The following is a 17899-nucleotide window of genomic DNA, read 5'->3' as shown; positions in this document are numbered from 1 at the left end:
GATAAGTCAAAGTGAACTGAATAGCTTCTCTGAGTTCTCAGAAAGTAAAAAGTCATGGGATTGACAGGGTTTCTTTCAATCAATGGACCTTGAAATGATGAAATTTTCTAAGTAGCATTGTTGTTCTTCTGTATCCTCCTGTGCATGAGGAGCTGTAATTATGATAAAAATTATGCATGTGTCAGACTGCAGTATTTGGCAGTCTTCTGGAAAGGTGGTTATTTATTTAGACCTGTGAAAAAGGCACCTGTCTTCTGTACTTTGTAACTGGAGCAAAAAGTAAAGCAGAAGATAAAGTTCGGGCACAGAGCTTTCTCTGTACATCACAGCCTTCCACCATCCTCACTGTAGATGAAGACAACTTTTCATGGTAGTACTGCCTGACTTTATAGATCTTAGCTATTCTAAGGCAAGATCAGTGAACAGATACTGTCTGTAACCCAGATAATTTGGCTGTGGTAGTTACCGCTTCTCCTTTCAGCGCTATACTGTTTCAAATGTCTGTTCCCTTGATATCTCTAAATGTCTCACTTTCATCTTCATCCTCACGTTGATGAAAACTGGAGTCATGATCTTGCCATATGAAATCAATACATGAAATAGATACGTGGTTGTCACTATTGGTTGGTGTCTTATAAGCATCTTGGATGTGCTTTCAGAAGTAATGTAAAGGACGAAGTAGCAATGCGCATATGAAACACATCTGGAGAGTCCGTCTTGTGGGTAAAGGTGAGGGGAGAGAAAGGAAAGAGATCATCATTGGAGAAGCGAATGAACAAGATAATCTGCCTAGTAGATTACTGTAATTAGTGACTGAGGGCTCTTAATAGGATAAGGGCAGAAAGGAGTACAGGTAGGTGATATTGACAGCAATCTCAAAAGGTTTTATTTTCATGGAGTATGGGTCAGTGAAGCACTTTGCAAAGAATGCAGAGACTCAGAGCAAGAGAACTGGCTGGTGAGAAGGAGTAGCACAAAGATACAGGAAATGAAGCTGAAAATTAATTCATGAAAAAAGGGGAGCAGAAGGGATGGCATGTGGAGGGAAACATTTTCAGCTAAGAAAAATGCCCATTACCTTTCACTGTATTTCTGTTTATCCAGCTGTATCATATTCTAAGCCAGAACTGTATTTTCCTCTGTGTTTGGAAGGTCTCTTGCATGCTACAGAAAGCAGTAGATACAATACACTAGGTTATTATTACCTACAGAATAATGGTCTAGTTTTGAAGTAACACATACTTTTTTTCTTTTGTCTGCAAAGATTCTTCCACTAAAATGTAGGATTTTTGTACACATAAAAGTCCATGTGAGTTTTTATTTAAGTTTACTAAATCTTCAGCAATTAAAGAATTTGTTTGTTTGTTTGTTATTTAGTTATCCAGGCCTTGCTCTAATGATGAGTTTTTCACCTTACAGTTGGTGTTTGCAAACAGGAGATGCTCCAGAAGAAGAATGCTGTTTTGGTGGATGGGGTCATCCTAAACGGTCCAATAATGGACTCAAAAGCAGGAGAGAAGTTTGTGGAAGAGGCGTGTAAGATTATAATGGAAGAAGTTGTCCGGAAAGCTGATGATGTAACAGAAAAGGTAAAGCAATAAATTGTTGTTGGGAATTTGTAATGGAGATAATGAACAATAAATCAATTTTTTTTATAAGCTGTATTTTATTGCACTTTCAGTAGCCTCTTTGCTTCTAGTCTATGCCTGGCTCTGAAATAAAAAGACGGCCTTAGAAATGAAAAAAGAATATATTATAAAAGCTTTCGATAATATAGTCACCATAAATATCTGCCAGAAAGTAATGAGGGTGGGTTTTTATCTCAGAGTACAATGGTCATCTTCTGTGAGATCACAAATGGCTGTAGTGTTTTTCTTGTTTGAGGTGGGGGTGAGTTATTTGTTTGCTCCTCAGAGGCAATGGTGTTGGAGAAGGAGGAACAGTGGATTTGGTGAAAGGGCAACATTATGAGATTGCTCTGGGTTTTGTAGAACCCCTGCTTAAGGGGCTGTATGGGAAGAGGACCTGCAAATAAACTGTGCTTGCCTTTGGGCATGTACTGGTTACTCTCACCCTTTGGCAGAACAGCATCTGAAAATGCTGTGATTACAAATCCCTAGCTAAAGGATAGAACTTGAGCTGCAGGCCTCTTTCTGTTCTGCCTTCCAGCATTCCCTACTCTCATTTTTATGGTTGAGCAATGCCCCAGACGCAATAAAACCAACATCCCATGAGACCAGTTTACCATATATAATATATATTACCCTGCAAAGGGAAGTTTTGTGAAAGCAGTGCTGAATGTGGTTCTTACCTTGTACCTTTATAACCTCTTCCTCCTGACAAACCTGTTCACTGATGGTGTCTGCCCCCTCCCCATCACTAGGTCTGTGAATGGCAAGCACCTGAAACTCTTAAACAGATTCTTGACCTGGAAATGAGAGACGCTGGAGAATGTCACCAGAAACTCCTGCAACTCTGCCGGGATGTTATACAATACAGCGTCAAAACCAGTAGGAATGTGATTTCTAATGGAGTTATTTTGTATGCTAACTTAGGAAGACAGGATAATGTTTACAAAGCTGTGTTCACCTTTCAGGGAACTGAGGGTGTGAATGTTTGTTTTCTGCTTGCCTATACAAGTATGCAAACACTTGGTCACGTTTCTGTTGTTTGACTGAATGCTGGTCACCATAGGTTTGACTAAAATGTGTAATAATGGCAAACTAATAAAAAACTAATTAATGTAATGTCATTGGCATTAATGGTAGATTCTGTAATTTTAAAGTCTTATGAAAGTCACCAAGACAAATATCATATTACACTCTAGCAAAACAGGCAGGAGAAGGGCCTTTGTGTGGCATTTCCTGCTGTCTAAGTGATGAGATTTGGAGTCACCATCACTGCCCTCATATGTTCTTAGTGATGATTACTCCCCATTTATTATTGTTCTTTTTGAGCAATAGTCTTGTAGGGTGTTAATTTGCTGATAGGCAGTAATTCCTGATCCAGACCCTGTGAGAAGAGAGACTGCAGTGTTTCCGAGACAGTACGCCACACTCTGCAGGATTAGTGCTCTACAGAACCTTTAGTTCTCTCTAACCTTTCTGCAGCATGTGTAGTATAATTCAATCTTAGCAAAAAGGAATGAACAAATTATGTTTAGGAAATAGTGCTGTGAATCAGTAGCTCAGGATTTCATATGTGATATGGCTTAAGCTGTGTTTTGGAAAGTGAGAAGGACGTTTGATACAGTTAGTTGTGCATTTCGAGGTTACAGTCCCTGCTGCAGTCACTGTTGCTACAAAGTAAAATGGTAAAATAATTTTGAGAATGAACTCTTGCCTTTGAAAACCGTAGAAGAGTAGTACTACTGATCTGCAGGAGGAATGCACTAATAATATGCAGATATAATTACTGAGATACTGGAAAATGTTCTGTTTATCTCACTTCCGTAAATCGCCTTTATAATTTGTCTCACTGTGTTACCTTAGAAAGGATGTTGTATATAAAAGTATGTTGTGCAAATAGTCTTTAATATAAGTAGAGACATTTATTGAGGCCCCAGATATAATATAAATGGAGCCGTACAGTTTACCTGGTTTTGCATGTAAAAGTAGTGTGCTGTGGATTAAAATTTAGGTGGTGATCCCATTGTTGAACAGACTTGTTTCTGTAGTCAGCAATAGTATAAAATTTTGTCATAATTAGTTATATCTCAGTGTTTCAAGGCAGGTAAACAAATTCTCTTAACTTCTCATTATAAGTGCGCAGCAAATTTTTCCAAGCTGTTGTATTCCTTCTCTCTCCCTGTATGAAGACTTTGGTGGAAGCACAGGCATAGCTGCCTGGAATCAGCAGGTTCCTATATTGTACTGCTTAGCAAAATTTGGCTGAGCATCCACTGTGGCCTCTCAAAACCACTGTTTAAAGATGCTGAGTTGTCAATCCCTTTTCTTTTTTTGATTTTTAAAACTAGTGAACAACTTGCATTCATTCTGTGCACCACTTGCATCTCTCAAGACTTCTTCTGAGGTTTGGAAGTGCTTATTAAGTTTACTTTCAAAGGATTGTCTAACCTAAGAAAAGGACAGTGAATCCAGAGAATACTGAGAGAGTGGGGTAAATTGTGGTTTGCAGTGATTGGCATTCAACTCAGAGGGACTGTGATGTATTCTTTTTTCTTGTGTATCCTGTCACTTGCTTTTGATCTGTATTTTCAGGTCATCCAAGATTTTTTAATCAGCTCTACGCTGGAACAGATTATTACTCGTTAGCGGCTCGTTTTATTACAGAAGCACTGAACCCAAGTGTGTAAGTGTGGTTCTTTGTCCTCTTGATGATGAATTGGCATGATTTTTGGAACAACAGCTTTTTTTGCTTCCTTGCTTCTGATTTCTGTTTTCAGTATTACAGGAGAGGTAGGAATTGTGGAAGAATTCGGGAGAGAAAAGGGTCTGATTCAGATTGGATGAATAGCTCACCAGAAGGTTGACTAATCTGATGAGGCCTTTTTTCATTGTTTGTGAGGTGGGGTTTCAGAGGAGAGATTTTTTTTTCAATGCTTTTAAATGTAGATTTTTATCTTAGTACATAAAAATGAATTAATCAGACTTAGTTGTTCATATCCTTTGAGGCATTCTGCACAAAGTTGAGTGCAAATGGTTACCTGTCTACTGTTTACTTGCAAATGTAAAGCTGAAATTTAAGCATGTGACCTACATTAAGAGCAATCTCTGATGTATTACTTTGAGAGTGGAAGTGTCAATGTGATGCTGTCAGGAGCTAAGCAATTGCTCTACTGGGTCAGATGCATAATGTTTATACTTTAGAGTTCTACTGCTGATAGTGGTCAGCTACTGGTAGATTAAAAAGAGGTGCAAGAAGCCTTTATCTAGTTTTAGCAAGACTTTTTGGCATGAGTTCTGTGGTTTTAATACCAATTTTGATGCTTTTCTTTTTGTTCAGATATACATATGAAGTATCCCCTGTGTTTCTTTTGGTGGAAGAAGCAGTCATCAAGAAAATGATTAAGTTCATAGGCTGGGAAGAAGGTGATGGTATATTTAATCCAGGTAAGAACAGTTCAGACCTCAAACTGAGTCACTGTAAATCACCCAATACCATTAATTCTATGAACGTTGGAGTAATGTAAAATATTTGAAAATGCATGCACAACTCTAGTGATACACACACAGAGCTATTTAATGTAGGCTTATCTTATGTGTTTCTAGTAGTAATTTGGTGATTCTGATCAGTAAATGAATGAAACTAGTTCTACATTAAATATAATTATATGGAAATTAATTGTTCGTAACTGATGTCCTTCTTGACCTTATTAACAACAACACCAAAAGCCTTGTTGGAATGAGTTAACTTAGTTGATGGATAGGGAGCTGATTTACATGCTAGACCAACTGATGGTGCCTGAGGGCACAGAAGTGTGTATTCTGTCTATGAATTGTGGGAGCAAGAGCTTACATGAACTTAACTCCTTTGAGTTTTTGAAATTTTATTAAATGTAATGGTAAAGCCAAACAGATATTTCTTAAATTGCTTAATAATCCATGGTTTTCAAATGTTCTATAATTGTTCAATACAACCCACTGTATTGAATCAGTGAAGAATAATGGTGATATTTCACAGATTATTCGGATAACAAATTGTTAGGCTATATGTGAAGCTTTTATATCTATTTTGGGGGGAAGAAGAGGAATAAAATGAGTAAATGAATTTAAACTCCCCCTCCAAAACCAAACCAAAGTTAGTAATTCCAACCTACACATGAGTAGTAGAAAAATAAATAAACTAAAATCCCCTAGATTTTTTTCTAATACATTAACGGTATGGATTTTTTTCACATCAAATTTGATGTGTATTTTTAGTACAAGCCTTGCTTTTACAGCAGAATTTCTTGCTTAAAACAGTGGGATACTGTCAAAAGAATATAAATTAACTGTACTTTTTGTGCTAATAATGTAAGGGTTTTTATTATTGTATTTTTATTCTAACTGAATAAAACCCATCCAGATCTTACCTTGCAGATCTTCCCATTCCCACTCACCATTTGTTGTTTTTTCTAATGAGTTTTTTCTCCCCATAGTACTCTGAGGCCTGATTGCCCAGGAGATCTCTGGGCTCTGTATAGTGCAGCCACAGGTGAACTCTGTGCAGACACCTAAACTCACATTGCTTCAGTATAGATGGGAAGGAGCTGTGGCAGGGTGTTCTGTGTTGGGAAGGACTGCTTGAACACAGCTCTTACTTCTCGGGAAATATCCCCAAAAAGCATTCAAATATGCTTGGTTTCCATGTGTGCTGCAGAGCCCAGAGTTCATTTTATGTCTGTAGCCCTGGGGGAAGGAAGTAAATTGTGATGGATGCATAACTAGGCTAACTGTATGGTTTATTTTTTCCCTAATAGGTCAAGTACTTAGACTCAGGACAGGTGGTAGTACTGTGACTAATGTGATATTTGTATGTCTCTTTCTGCAGGTGGCTCTGTTTCTAATATGTATGCTATGAACTTAGCAAGATACAAGTTTTGTCCTGAGATAAAGGAAAAAGGGCTTTCAGGTCTGCCAAGACTAGTCATGTTCACTTCAGAAGAGGTAAAAAACAAAACTGAAAAAAGTTTTTTGAACTTTGTTTTTCCACATCTGCAAAATTATATCATTTGCTTATCTGATGGAGCACTGGTACAATAATTTTTCCATCAGTGTATGATGCGAAATATTGGAACTAGGTGGAGAAGTCTGATAGTAAATTTCTCTGCAAAAGCTTCCTTGCTTTCAGAAAACAAACACAGATGTTCCTGCTTTGAAAATTTGCTGATATGAGAATAGGTTGTACATGGGGCAAACCTGAAGCAGAATTCTTGTGGTGTGTTGTGGAGGTCTGCACATTTGATTTCCCACAACGTAAAGTCTAGCAGGAACTGTAGGTAAGTTTTGGACGTCAAAGGTTTTTTTCTGCATGTTTAATTTGTACTAAACTGAGCACTCGTGGACCTGTGAGGTGGCTCTCTGCAGCTCCCACTCTGCCTTGTGCCTGAATATGGATTGGTTGTGGTACAGAACCAAACCTACCATATGCCTTTAAAAAAAAAACAAACTGAACCTTTAGACAGTTCTTTAAATAATTGAAAATATGTGGCTAGTTTTAAAGTTTTTGAATAATATCTGTCCAAAATGCCTGTGGGAAATTGAGTTATATTCATACATTTATTCTAAAGGTAATTTTTGTGGCTTTTTTCTCTTCCTTGTGCCTTCAGTTTTAAGAGTTTATCATTTGATTAATGTAGAGTTGTTATTAATTCTGACTCCACTATATAAAGGCTCCAGTGGAAGTGAGAACCTTGTTGTATTAGAAAACATCTACTTACGGGAATAATTTTAGCTTAGAAGTTTATGCTGCAAACAGTTTGCAGTGTAAATAGACAAGAGGTTTATTTTGGAGAAGCCTGAGGGATGAAGGCGTTGTGTGCTTGTCCAAGACAGCACATATATTTTGGAACTGAGTCCTAATGTCCTAAATAAAGGTGGTTTGTTTGGGCTTTTCCCCAAGCAAAATGTATTTTGTTTTGTTTTGTTTTGCTTTTTTCGGAAAAATGTGTATATGAAATGACTTGCCAGTTCATGCTTAATCCACAATGTCACATCTTCAAAATAATTAAGGATGTTAAAATGAGGTTGAAGCAAGTTCCATTACTGCTTTTGAAGTGAAGCACATAAATTTTTTATTATGAAGTAACATTTTATTTCATTGCAAGGTTTAAATAAAATGTATATTCTTGTACTCTAAAATAATCAAACATTTAATTTCATGTCAAATTTTAATTGGCCCCCGGAGTAAATTTATTTTGATGCCTTTGCTTCACCAGAAAGACCAGTACCATAAAACATAGAGCTGATGAGCAAAAATAAATTGGTAAATTATTTGTGAGGCCATGATTTTGATCTCTAATACTTTGCTTGATTCAAAAAACCATGTTGTCTTCAGTACTCAGTAATCACTTGCTATAAAACTGATGCTTTCAGTAGTTAGGTATTATGACTGTATTCTAAGATCTCTAGTGTTTACTCATGGTTATGAGGGAAGAGGTGGGCATATTCATATATACTTATTTTGGATCCACCTGTACTGAGTTCAAGGTACGTGGCCTTTTGGAAACTTTTCAAATATATCATATTGAGAATATATGTAATAAATGGTCCACACTGTAGGTAAATACATAACTGTTTGTGTCATACAGTATTATTGTTTTTATTTTTAGTTTTTTGTTATTTAGCATTTTGCGCCTTTGAATCACGGAATCATTTCAGTTGGAAAAGACCTCTAAGATCATCAAGTCCAACCTTTGACCAATTACCCCCGTGTCTACTAGACCATGGCACTAAATGCCACATCCAGTTGTTTCTTGAACACCTCCAGGTGACTCTACCACCTCCCTGGGCAGACCGTTCCAATGCTTATCAGTCCTTTCATTGAAGAAATTCTTCCTGATGTCCAACTTGAACCTCTCCTGGCACAGCTTGGGGCTATGTCCTCTTGTTCTGTTGCTGGCTGCCTGGGAGAAGAGGCAAATTCCCACCTTACGACAACCTCTTTTCAAGTAATTACAGAGAGCAATAAGGTCTCTCCTGGACCTCCTTTATTACAGGCTAAACAATGCCAGCTCCCTCAGCCATTCCTCGTTGGACTTATTCTCCAGACCCTTCACCAATTTCTCTGTTCTTCCCTGGACATGGTCCAGCACCTCATTGACTTTCTTGTAGCGAGGGGACCAGGACATAGGATTCAAGGTGTGGCCTCACCAGTGTCAAGTACAGGGGGACAATCACTGCCCTGGTCCTGCTGGCCACACTGTTTCTGATACAAGCCAAGATGCCATTGCCCTTCTTGCCATCTGGGCACACTGCTGGCTCATGTTCATCTGGCTGTCGACCAGCACTCCCAGGTCCTTTTCCAATGGGCAACGTTCCAGTCATTTGTCCCCAAACCTATAGCACTGCATACTGTTGTTGTCACCCAAGTGCAGGACCCTGCGCTTGGACTTGTTGAACCTCATACCCTTGGCCTTGGCCCATTGTTCCAGCCTGTCCAGATCCCTCTGCAGAGCTTTCCTACTCTCCAGTAGACCAACCTCCCAGCTAACTTAATGCCGTCTGTGAACTTACTGAGGGTACACTCAATTCCCTCATCCAAACATCCTTTGATTTTGCTGTGTTGTGTGTGTGATTTTTATTTTTTTTGTTTTGTGGTTTTTTTTGTTGTTGTTGTTGTTTTGTTTTGTTTTGGTTGTTTTTTTTTTTTTTGTTTTGGTTTTAACTGAAGAGGTTCTTGGAGAAGCAAATTGTTTAAAAAACAAATCCTGGAGAAGTTAACAATCTGTGTTCATCTTAGTCATGAATCAGGCAACAGCACTAGCACGAAGAAGCCTTGAGGCTATAATGAACTGAGTATTGATAAGGAGTCAAAACACATAGCTGCTCAAGGCCCTCTTGTCATTTTAAGGCTTGGCTACAATGCTATGTTCAAATGAAATGATTTTTGCCTGGAGTTGCCAAGTCCCAAAGTTTCAGTTTGGCACTGGGTGGATTGAAAGAGTTGCCCTGCTGCAGAACAGAGGAAGGCGCAGATTTGTCAATGACTCAGTTTTATGTGATCTGGGGCTATGAATTTTTTGTATGTTCTTGGATAACCTGAAGATGTATGTTTAATGCATGGCCCACCCAAGGTCCTCATATGCTCTGTTTGGCCTTCAAGAATAAAAAGGCTCCTTGTTCCTGCAAGTAAAATGGTGGTTATACTCAGTGAATGCTGCCTGTGCTGCTACTCTGTAGTTCTTTTGCTGGACCATTACAGAGTGATTCCTCTTGAGACAGTAGCCATAGAAGAGTAATTGTTATATCCCACTTTCTTGTGGCATGATTTGTGGCTCTGTAGGAGCTGAATACAGTTGTAGTTATAGATTATATCAGTCCACCTTTTTCTCACTTTTTGCTATTTGAGTCCCATCTGAGCTTTATTCTGACACAAATATGTATTGCATTGATCTGAAAGGTAGAAATCTGCTAAATTTGAGGTAACTGTGGGTAGAAGAGGATGTGTAAACAACTGAAATTTGCATGCTGATATGAGCAGTTTTTTAAATGCAATGAAACTTAATTCCTCCCCAGTGCAACTTGATCATGAAAGTAATAAAGTGAGAGAACACAACCTTAACTCATCATGTTGTCCCCTGTTGAAATTAAAGCAGACAAAAATGAGTAATAAAACAATCTCATAATAATGTAATTGCTTTATGCAATCATGTTTCTAGGAAACTTTTCAAAATCAAGAAAAGACAAATTTATCTTTCATTTTAATGAGCACAGGATAGAAAGTACCTTGTCTTTGCAAACATTATTAGGAAATAAAAACTACATCGAGGTATAGGTAAATAGTACAGTAGCACATCTTAAATCCACTATTCCAATTTGATCTTGTGATCAAAGGTGTTAATTTCTTACTGCAGATGGCTATAGATTTAATAGTTTTTCCCAACAAAAAAACCCTACAATAGACATGGCAAGAGTTACCTGAATTCACCTTTTATATGGCTATTTCTTTCTCCTTTTTTTCTTTTTTTTTCTTTTTTTTTTAAGGGAACTATGAATAAGTGAATTAGTTGACATTGTTGTGACTGTTGTTGTCTGGTATATTTTTTCTTAAAATGATGCACTGCAATTTAGCCTAATGGCTTCTAGTAATGACAGTGGGGGCGGGAGGGGGGAGAAATTCTTACGTTTTCAATCAATATAGCTGAAAGACTACTTTTTGCATCAAAGAAAGCATATTCCAAGTCTATGTGGTAGTATGAGTCTTGTTCCTTTTCTGTCCTACTAAAGGACAAAATTTTCCGAGAGGTGCAGAAATACTTTTGGAGAAGAAAATAATGTATCTTATAGCCTTTTATTTTGGTATTCCCTTTGTACTTCTCTTTTCCTCTGCTTTTTAGTATAATCTCTAAGGCACTCAAGTCTTTTTATCTTTTTCCCAGTCTCCCACACCATTTTTTATAACAAAATACATGATTTAGTGATTCTCTGCTTACTAGTATACTGAATTTGCAGGTCTACTGCTTTCTCAATCTGGAGAAATCTAATTATTCTTGGTGATTCATACCTTTCATTTGAATGTAATGGATAGAAATCAGTGATGGAGATAACTTGTATTTTAAGTGATTCACAAATCAGTCAAAAACATCTCCAAACTTCTACTAAACAACACACGACCACTTACAATCATTATTACCATTATTGATGTAATTTGATGTAATGTAAGACTAATTATCCACCTATGTATGTTATTATTCTTGTAACAGTCTAAATGAATGAGTCTTAAAAGCTTTGTGGATGTGTCATGTTACAAAATTAAGCTTTCTTAAAACTACTTTCTAGTATCGGGTAGTGTCTTTGTATGCTTTTATTTAAAAAGTGGGTGATGGTGGGGGAAATGTTTTTGTCAAAAAAAAAAAAAGCCCTTTGAGATCATCCATCTCATCAAAATAAGCATGACAGGCTTTATTACTCTTAATGTATTCATGCCCACACATTAAAATGTTGTACATTTTTCATAATTATGTTCTGCAGTAACTGCATTTGTGTGAACTCTCTGGAAGAAAATGGAATTAATTAACCACCTGGCTTCACCTCCTGTATGAGAAGTAACAATTCTAGACATCTTCATGGTTGCTGGAGCACGCATTATTTAAACTCTTCAGTAATAACGTGTAAAAGAGCCAACTTTTTTTTTTTCCGAGAAGGGCAGTGATAATCTGAGCGTTGAATGATCTTTGTTCTGAGAAGAACTGTCTAGTCCTATGGGAGGCTGTGCACTCTGAAAACTGACCCCACTGCTATGAGTGGGTAGGCATTTGGCATGCTGCAGGTTCCTCAGAGTGGTTTTGATGCCTTAAGCCCATAATGATTTTTTATTTTTCTACCTTATAAGTTTTATAGGTAATAGAAGTAGATTTTAGAAACAAACCCCTTTCTCCCTCCTCCCTGTAACACCCCTTAGTTTATACATTCCTTAATCCTCTCACCCTATTCCCATATCCAGTAGAAAATGTTTAGTCTCTTAGTCAAGGCAAGCCTGTCTTGTTTGGAGAACGCTTGTATCTTGGCCTAAACCGCAGGACAGAGTCAAGGAACTAGGTGACACTGCTCTCTGTACCCCGAAGATGATGAAGAATGATGAAGAAGGGGTCCCAAAAAGCCCCCCGACCCAATTCCAGGAGGCGGGCCAGGGGGTGGACCAGAGCAAAAGCCACGGGGAGGACACACTTGAGATTGGCCAGATATTGTTATAAATGTAACATCCCGGGCACAGCCCGGCGCGCGCGCCGTGTAACATCTATTTGCCTTGGCATAATTAAACCCTTTCTTATCTCACCCCAGCTAAACGGCTCCTAGATTTTTTTCGTAGCACCAGCAGAGCAGGCATCAGTTTCGACATCTAAATATCTTCCGGTTAAGAAGGTTACTGTATCTTAAATTCCCAGGCTAATTATGAAAATGAATTAAGCAGAGATCAGTGTACTCTTATTCTGGCATAAGACAAAATGTTCTTGTGCTGGAATAACAGTACTCACAGTAGAGCAGGTCCTTATAAGAGGTGAATGTTGGAAATATGGTAAGATAGTCCATGAATGTTTGCTCAACAGAAAAAAAGTTGTGTGGAGTGGTCTGTAGGCTTGAGTGTCCTTCTCACCAAAGTAATTTTACCACATTCTGATTAAATAAATACTCATTTTGAACATCCTCTTTTACACTCACTTCACAGGCTTTGTAGACTGATGCCCATTATTCAACACTAGGTGAGAAGTGGACTGCATGTGTCTGTATGCATTCAAAAATGTCTCTGTGATGAGACCTAGCTAAAATTCTTTGCTGAAATAGCAACTTCATTTTCTGAAAAATGCAGACTAGTCCAGACTGGAACCTTTTGCAAAATCTACATTAATTTTTGAAGATGTGCTGAGTCTTGTCTGAAGTCTGCTTGTTTTCATAATGGCTTCACAACACCATGATTTTCAGATCCTTTTGCAGAGAGAGGACTTTAAAAGCCTTGTAAGTCCCAATTGTACCACATCTGAAGGCTTTAGTAGGTCTTGGGAAGGCTTTGGGTAGCTCCTTGATGATGTGAACAAGAATTAGGCCAATGGTCAGTTTAGCATAGTATCCTGTCTCTGGCAGTGGCCAACAACTGAGGATTAGAGAAAGCATGCAGAAAAGTTACAAGAATAAAGTGGTAGAGCCTTTAGATGTATCATCTAAACACACATCTTAATTAAGGGTCCAGATTCCAAGGAGTGGTGCTTTTTGACTTTCAGACCTATTCATTGCTTCTAGTTTTTTGAGTTCAAATGCCTTCTGAACTTTCTTCTCATGCCTTTCCTAACTCTTACAGTCATTGATACTTTTGACTCAGTTCTAGCAAAACCTTTTGAAACAATTAATAATTCTTCCCTGATAACACTTCAAAATTTCTACTTTTCATTCTAATGCAGAACCAGCTTTAAAAAAAATTGTATGTAATAGAGCTTCTTAGTTTTTTTAAGCCCACATTTTAAACATGGTACACGTCGTTTTTTGCATTATTTTCCCCAGTTTTCAGTGTTTGTTATTGTTAAATACAAGATGGACTTTGTGATACGTAGCTCATCAGTTTGATTTTTGTGTTAGAATATGCTGTTTTGGTGGCTGTTTTGTGCAGTTGAATTAATTTTAGTGTCACTGTTCCCTATGTGGGAATTCCCTATGAGGAATTTATTTCTTTTGTTTTAATTGCATGTTGGTTTTTTTTTCCCCCCTGTGCTTTTCACTTACAGTGTCATTACTCCATGAAGAAGGCAGCCTCCTTCCTGGGTATTGGTACAGAGAATGTTTACTTCATCAGAACAGATGAAAGGTAAGAAAGCAAGAGCCATGAATGTGATCTCTGAGCCTTTTTAAAATGCATTAGTGCTATACATAACAACCTATTTGAATGTAACTGAAAAAGTTTTAAATCTGTGTCCCTTAGAGGTAAGATGATACCTGAGGAACTGGAGAAACAAGTCCAGCGGGCCAGGAAAGAGGTGAGAGGGGGAGAGAGAGCATGAAGGAGAGAGGAGTGTATGCAGACTGTGTGCTTCTGTCTGAGTGAAAGGAAGGAAACTAAGAGTGAGCAAAATATTAAAAATAGGGCAATTAATGTAACAATGGCTTTCTTACAGGAGAAATCTCTTTGCCACAAACTTGTGTAACAAGTCAAGGCTTATAGGTTCTACACTCTTAGAAGGGAGGAAAATTCCACAGGGTGTTTACTGCTAATGAAAGTCCTGAGTACAATGCTGCTCTTAAGTATTTAGCACATTTCTTACAGGATTTCTTTTGCCCTTGATCCTTTTTTTTTTTTTTAAATGGATGTGGTATTTGTTTTCCTAAAAAGGTGTTTCAGGTAATTACAGCAGCTGTTACTCTATCCTCTGCAGTAAGCAACTACTGTAAGGTATCTTAGTCTCTAAAACCATCATACAAGCTACAAATGCTAAATTCAGTCCTCTCTATTACTCTAGGAAGAGTGCAGAGATATGCTTCTTTTTCCCTAGGGACTTTGCCAAGTAGAAAGTCAAAGGCCAGCATTTGGAAAGGTACTGATGTGTGTATTTGGACAACATTAGCGTACATTCCTATAATCTGTAAGACAGTGTTAAACTATAGTCAACATAATTTATTTTAGAGAGCCTGGAGGACTGAATGTGAATGTGAATCTTCTTTTGGCTTGGTTAGCTCACCTTAATTTTCACTTCTAGTTTGTCAGAACAGTAGGATTCAGAGCTCAGTCATGATCTGTGAATACAAAGTAATTAGTGCAACGTCGATGGCATAGATAATACCTTCTATTGAATCCTATCTTGGGAAACCTGCTTTTGTGGCTGGTAGAAAAGCCAAGGTAGTGCTGTCCTGTCACGGCCACAACAGCTTTCAGTGAGATCTGATTCAGATACATCTTCTGCCTGACAATCATCTCTGAGTTTCATGCTAGATAGTATAGCTATTGATACATGATGGCCCTAATGACCTAGGAAACTCTCTTGCTTGCCTCTCTCTGTACTTTGCATTATCTGAGGAAGACAACCTGTACTTTATTCATTTGAGCAAGATGGGGGAAAAAATGGCTGAAATAAAATGGAACAAGAGGAAGCAGTCTCACAGGAGAATGAACTCTTTGCTCTTGCAGAAACAGAATTTGTGTTTGTTCGTGTAATACTAAATGTAGTGGTTATTTGAAAGAAATCATCTGGCATTTATAATTTTTTAAAAAAGGTCAATCCCAGTATGGTGCTCTGCAATTTAAAAACAAATGTTCTATATTGAAATGCTCTGCTTACAGGAAAACACGATTTCACTTTCATTTTAATGGAAGTTACAGGTGTATTGGAAGGTTTTCATTTCATCAGAGCTTCTGTAAGTGCGTCTGTCCTTGACAAAGTGCTACTTTACAACTTTTACAGAAGGACACTTCAGTGAATTGTAGTAAATATTCTAATGACTCTAGACAAGAGAGGATGTATTTGCTAGTGACAAAACCACAAAATGATCACTGAATATGAATAGCAAGAGTCTTAGGACTCTTTTTAGAGAGTTTAGTCAGGAAGATTTGTTTAACTCTGTTGTCAAGAATAACAAAAATTGAATTCTCTTCTTCAAGGAAAATGTGTAATGGTAACAATTATTGGAATTTGAAGAGATCTTAGACTTGTCCCCGTATTCAGTCATTCTATCAACTTGCTGTTTGAGGACCTTTGACTAAGATGTAGCTCTGGGAGAAAATTCGTGGGAACACTAACAGAAACTAGATGCATCAGATACATCTTTGCCTCACTTGCAAGTGTTTTGTACTTGAGCTTCAGGCTGGCTTGTAACTTTGACTATTGTGGTAGCTTGTACTAGGAATAAATGACCAGGAAGTGAATTATAGGCTGGTAATTCTTTGTAAATGTATGGGATTAATTTAAATTCTTCCCAATATTACTTTTCACTGCTTTAGCAATTTGTAAAGAAATTTTAAAATACAAATAAATCATAATTATGTACCAATCTAATAGTCTTCTACACTGTAAAGAAGTATAAAACTGTTAGAGTGCAAATGTGAATTAAGCCTATCTGTCTCTGTAGATGTTTAAAAGTGGCAACTGTTTTTTTTTTAAAAGAGAGATCAGATTTCAGTTGAGTGAAGATACATAAAAGACGTGTAGAGTTTGATTTTTTCAGCTGATGTCTGTTTTCACCAAGCTACATTGAGTTACATTAGCAGACAGACTTACATCATCTGAAAGATTTAATTCCCTGCAAATGAACTTCATTGATTCCAGACTGTACAATGTAACAGCAGCTTCAGTGCCTCTTCAGTAACTGCGTTGTCATGCTGTAAGCCAGATGCTAAAACGTGCAGACCAGTTCCTTCAGCATGGATTTACCAGTGAGACCACGCAATCATTGCTAGGGCTGATACCCTCAATTTCACGGACCTGTTACAGAATCCACCAGTTCTTTTAATTGTTTCAGTTTCTGCTCCTAAGTAGACACAGCCACATAGTCACAAGGGTATGTGACCTAGCCTGCTATTGTAAATGCATCCCTGCTATTAGTTGAATGGAAAACAATGAGCAAAACCACTGAAACAAAGATGGATGGCTTACAGCGGTTGCCTCAGACTGCAACCTGACAAAAGTTTTCCTTATCCCAGCTGCCTGACCTTAAAACTATTTGAGATTTCCAGTGATCTCTCTCCTAACATTCAGTTACCATCTTACAACCCTTCCTGTTTTCTAGACAGGCGTAGGAACAAGGGAATAGCACTGTGCTGTAGGTCAGGCATGGGATCAGGCACCGGTGACCGTCCCTGTCATGGGATGTGCCAATGCTGCTGAAGGCAAGTCGTGTTGTCTAACTGAAGTTTCCTCTTCACCAGGCAGAGAATAGGGGTATTGTAGAGACAGTGCAGGTGGAAACCCTAGAGGCATGAGCCCTTTCCTTGCATGGGTAGTCTGCTGTCTGAGCTAGTAGCTTTATTTTATCCATCAGAATGACAGCAAATATGGTAGTGAAACGTGAAGACTGAGAAATGAAAATCAGTGTATAAAGAGAGATGTCAAATATCTGGTGTGTTTTGATTTTGGCAAAACTGGCATCTGTCAAAACAGTCTGAAACTGGTGAAGTCTGCCCTGGGATGGTGTTACCTAGAAATGGAAAATCAACTTTCTTTTTTTTTAATGGGAAAAAAAAGGAGTCAGCACTTTTAAATGCAGTACCTTCTGTTGAGAAACTAAATGTAGACTGTCACATCTTTGTCCTACATTCCTAGACCTTTTTATACTTTATTCTCTGCAAGTATACTGTAGCAAATGAGCAGTGCAAATTATAATTTTTTTTGTTTTGAATTCTACTGCAGGGGTCAGCACCATTTCTTGTATGTGCTACAGCAGGCACAACAGTGCTGGGAGCATTTGATCCTCTGGATAAAATTGCTGATATCTGTGAAAAGCATGGCCTCTGGCTTCATGTTGATGTGAGTTTATATACTGCATGGTTTTGTTTAGCACTGCTTTTTTATAATTGCTATTTTGCTTTGACTGTTGATATTTCTTTTTAGAAGTAAGTTGGGCTCTAATAACTTTTCTTTTTAATAGGGACCAGAAGTACTTTCTGACTTGTCTCTGTTATATGTGCTGCAAAACAGAAGATAACTTGGTTCTGACAAACAGTCAAAGCTATTTTTTTACTGTCAGGTTATATTTCAAAATTATTTTATAATCAATTGTGCTGGTTTAAAAGTTAACCAGCAAGGGAAAATGAACTCAATTCA

At 37.8% G+C, this 17899-nt stretch overlaps 1 protein-coding gene across 2 annotated transcripts in view; it reads left to right on the top strand.

Annotated features, from left to right (window-relative positions):
- Positions 1-17899, top strand: part of GADL1 (glutamate decarboxylase like 1) — an 82286-nt gene that overhangs the window by 9912 nt on the left and 54475 nt on the right. For both annotated transcript variants that reach the window (XM_027675450.1, XM_027675449.1), the window contains exons 2-9: positions 1420-1589; positions 2384-2510; positions 4221-4311; positions 4966-5072; positions 6493-6608; positions 13877-13956; positions 14071-14125; positions 17486-17602. In XM_027675450.1, the coding sequence (XP_027531251.1) occupies positions 1420-1589; positions 2384-2510; positions 4221-4311; positions 4966-5072; positions 6493-6608; positions 13877-13956; positions 14071-14125; positions 17486-17602 (863 nt within the window). The remainder of the gene's footprint in view (positions 1-1419; positions 1590-2383; positions 2511-4220; positions 4312-4965; positions 5073-6492; positions 6609-13876; positions 13957-14070; positions 14126-17485; positions 17603-17899) is intronic.

This window comes from Neopelma chrysocephalum, unplaced genomic scaffold (genome assembly GCF_003984885.1).
Source record: "Neopelma chrysocephalum unplaced genomic scaffold, ASM398488v2 Primary Assembly neopelma1_26, whole genome shotgun sequence".
Classification (NCBI taxonomy): Eukaryota; Metazoa; Chordata; class Aves; order Passeriformes; family Pipridae; genus Neopelma; species Neopelma chrysocephalum.
The sequence above is the reverse complement of the archived record's forward strand: the minus strand, read 5'-3'. Positions and strand labels throughout refer to the sequence as shown.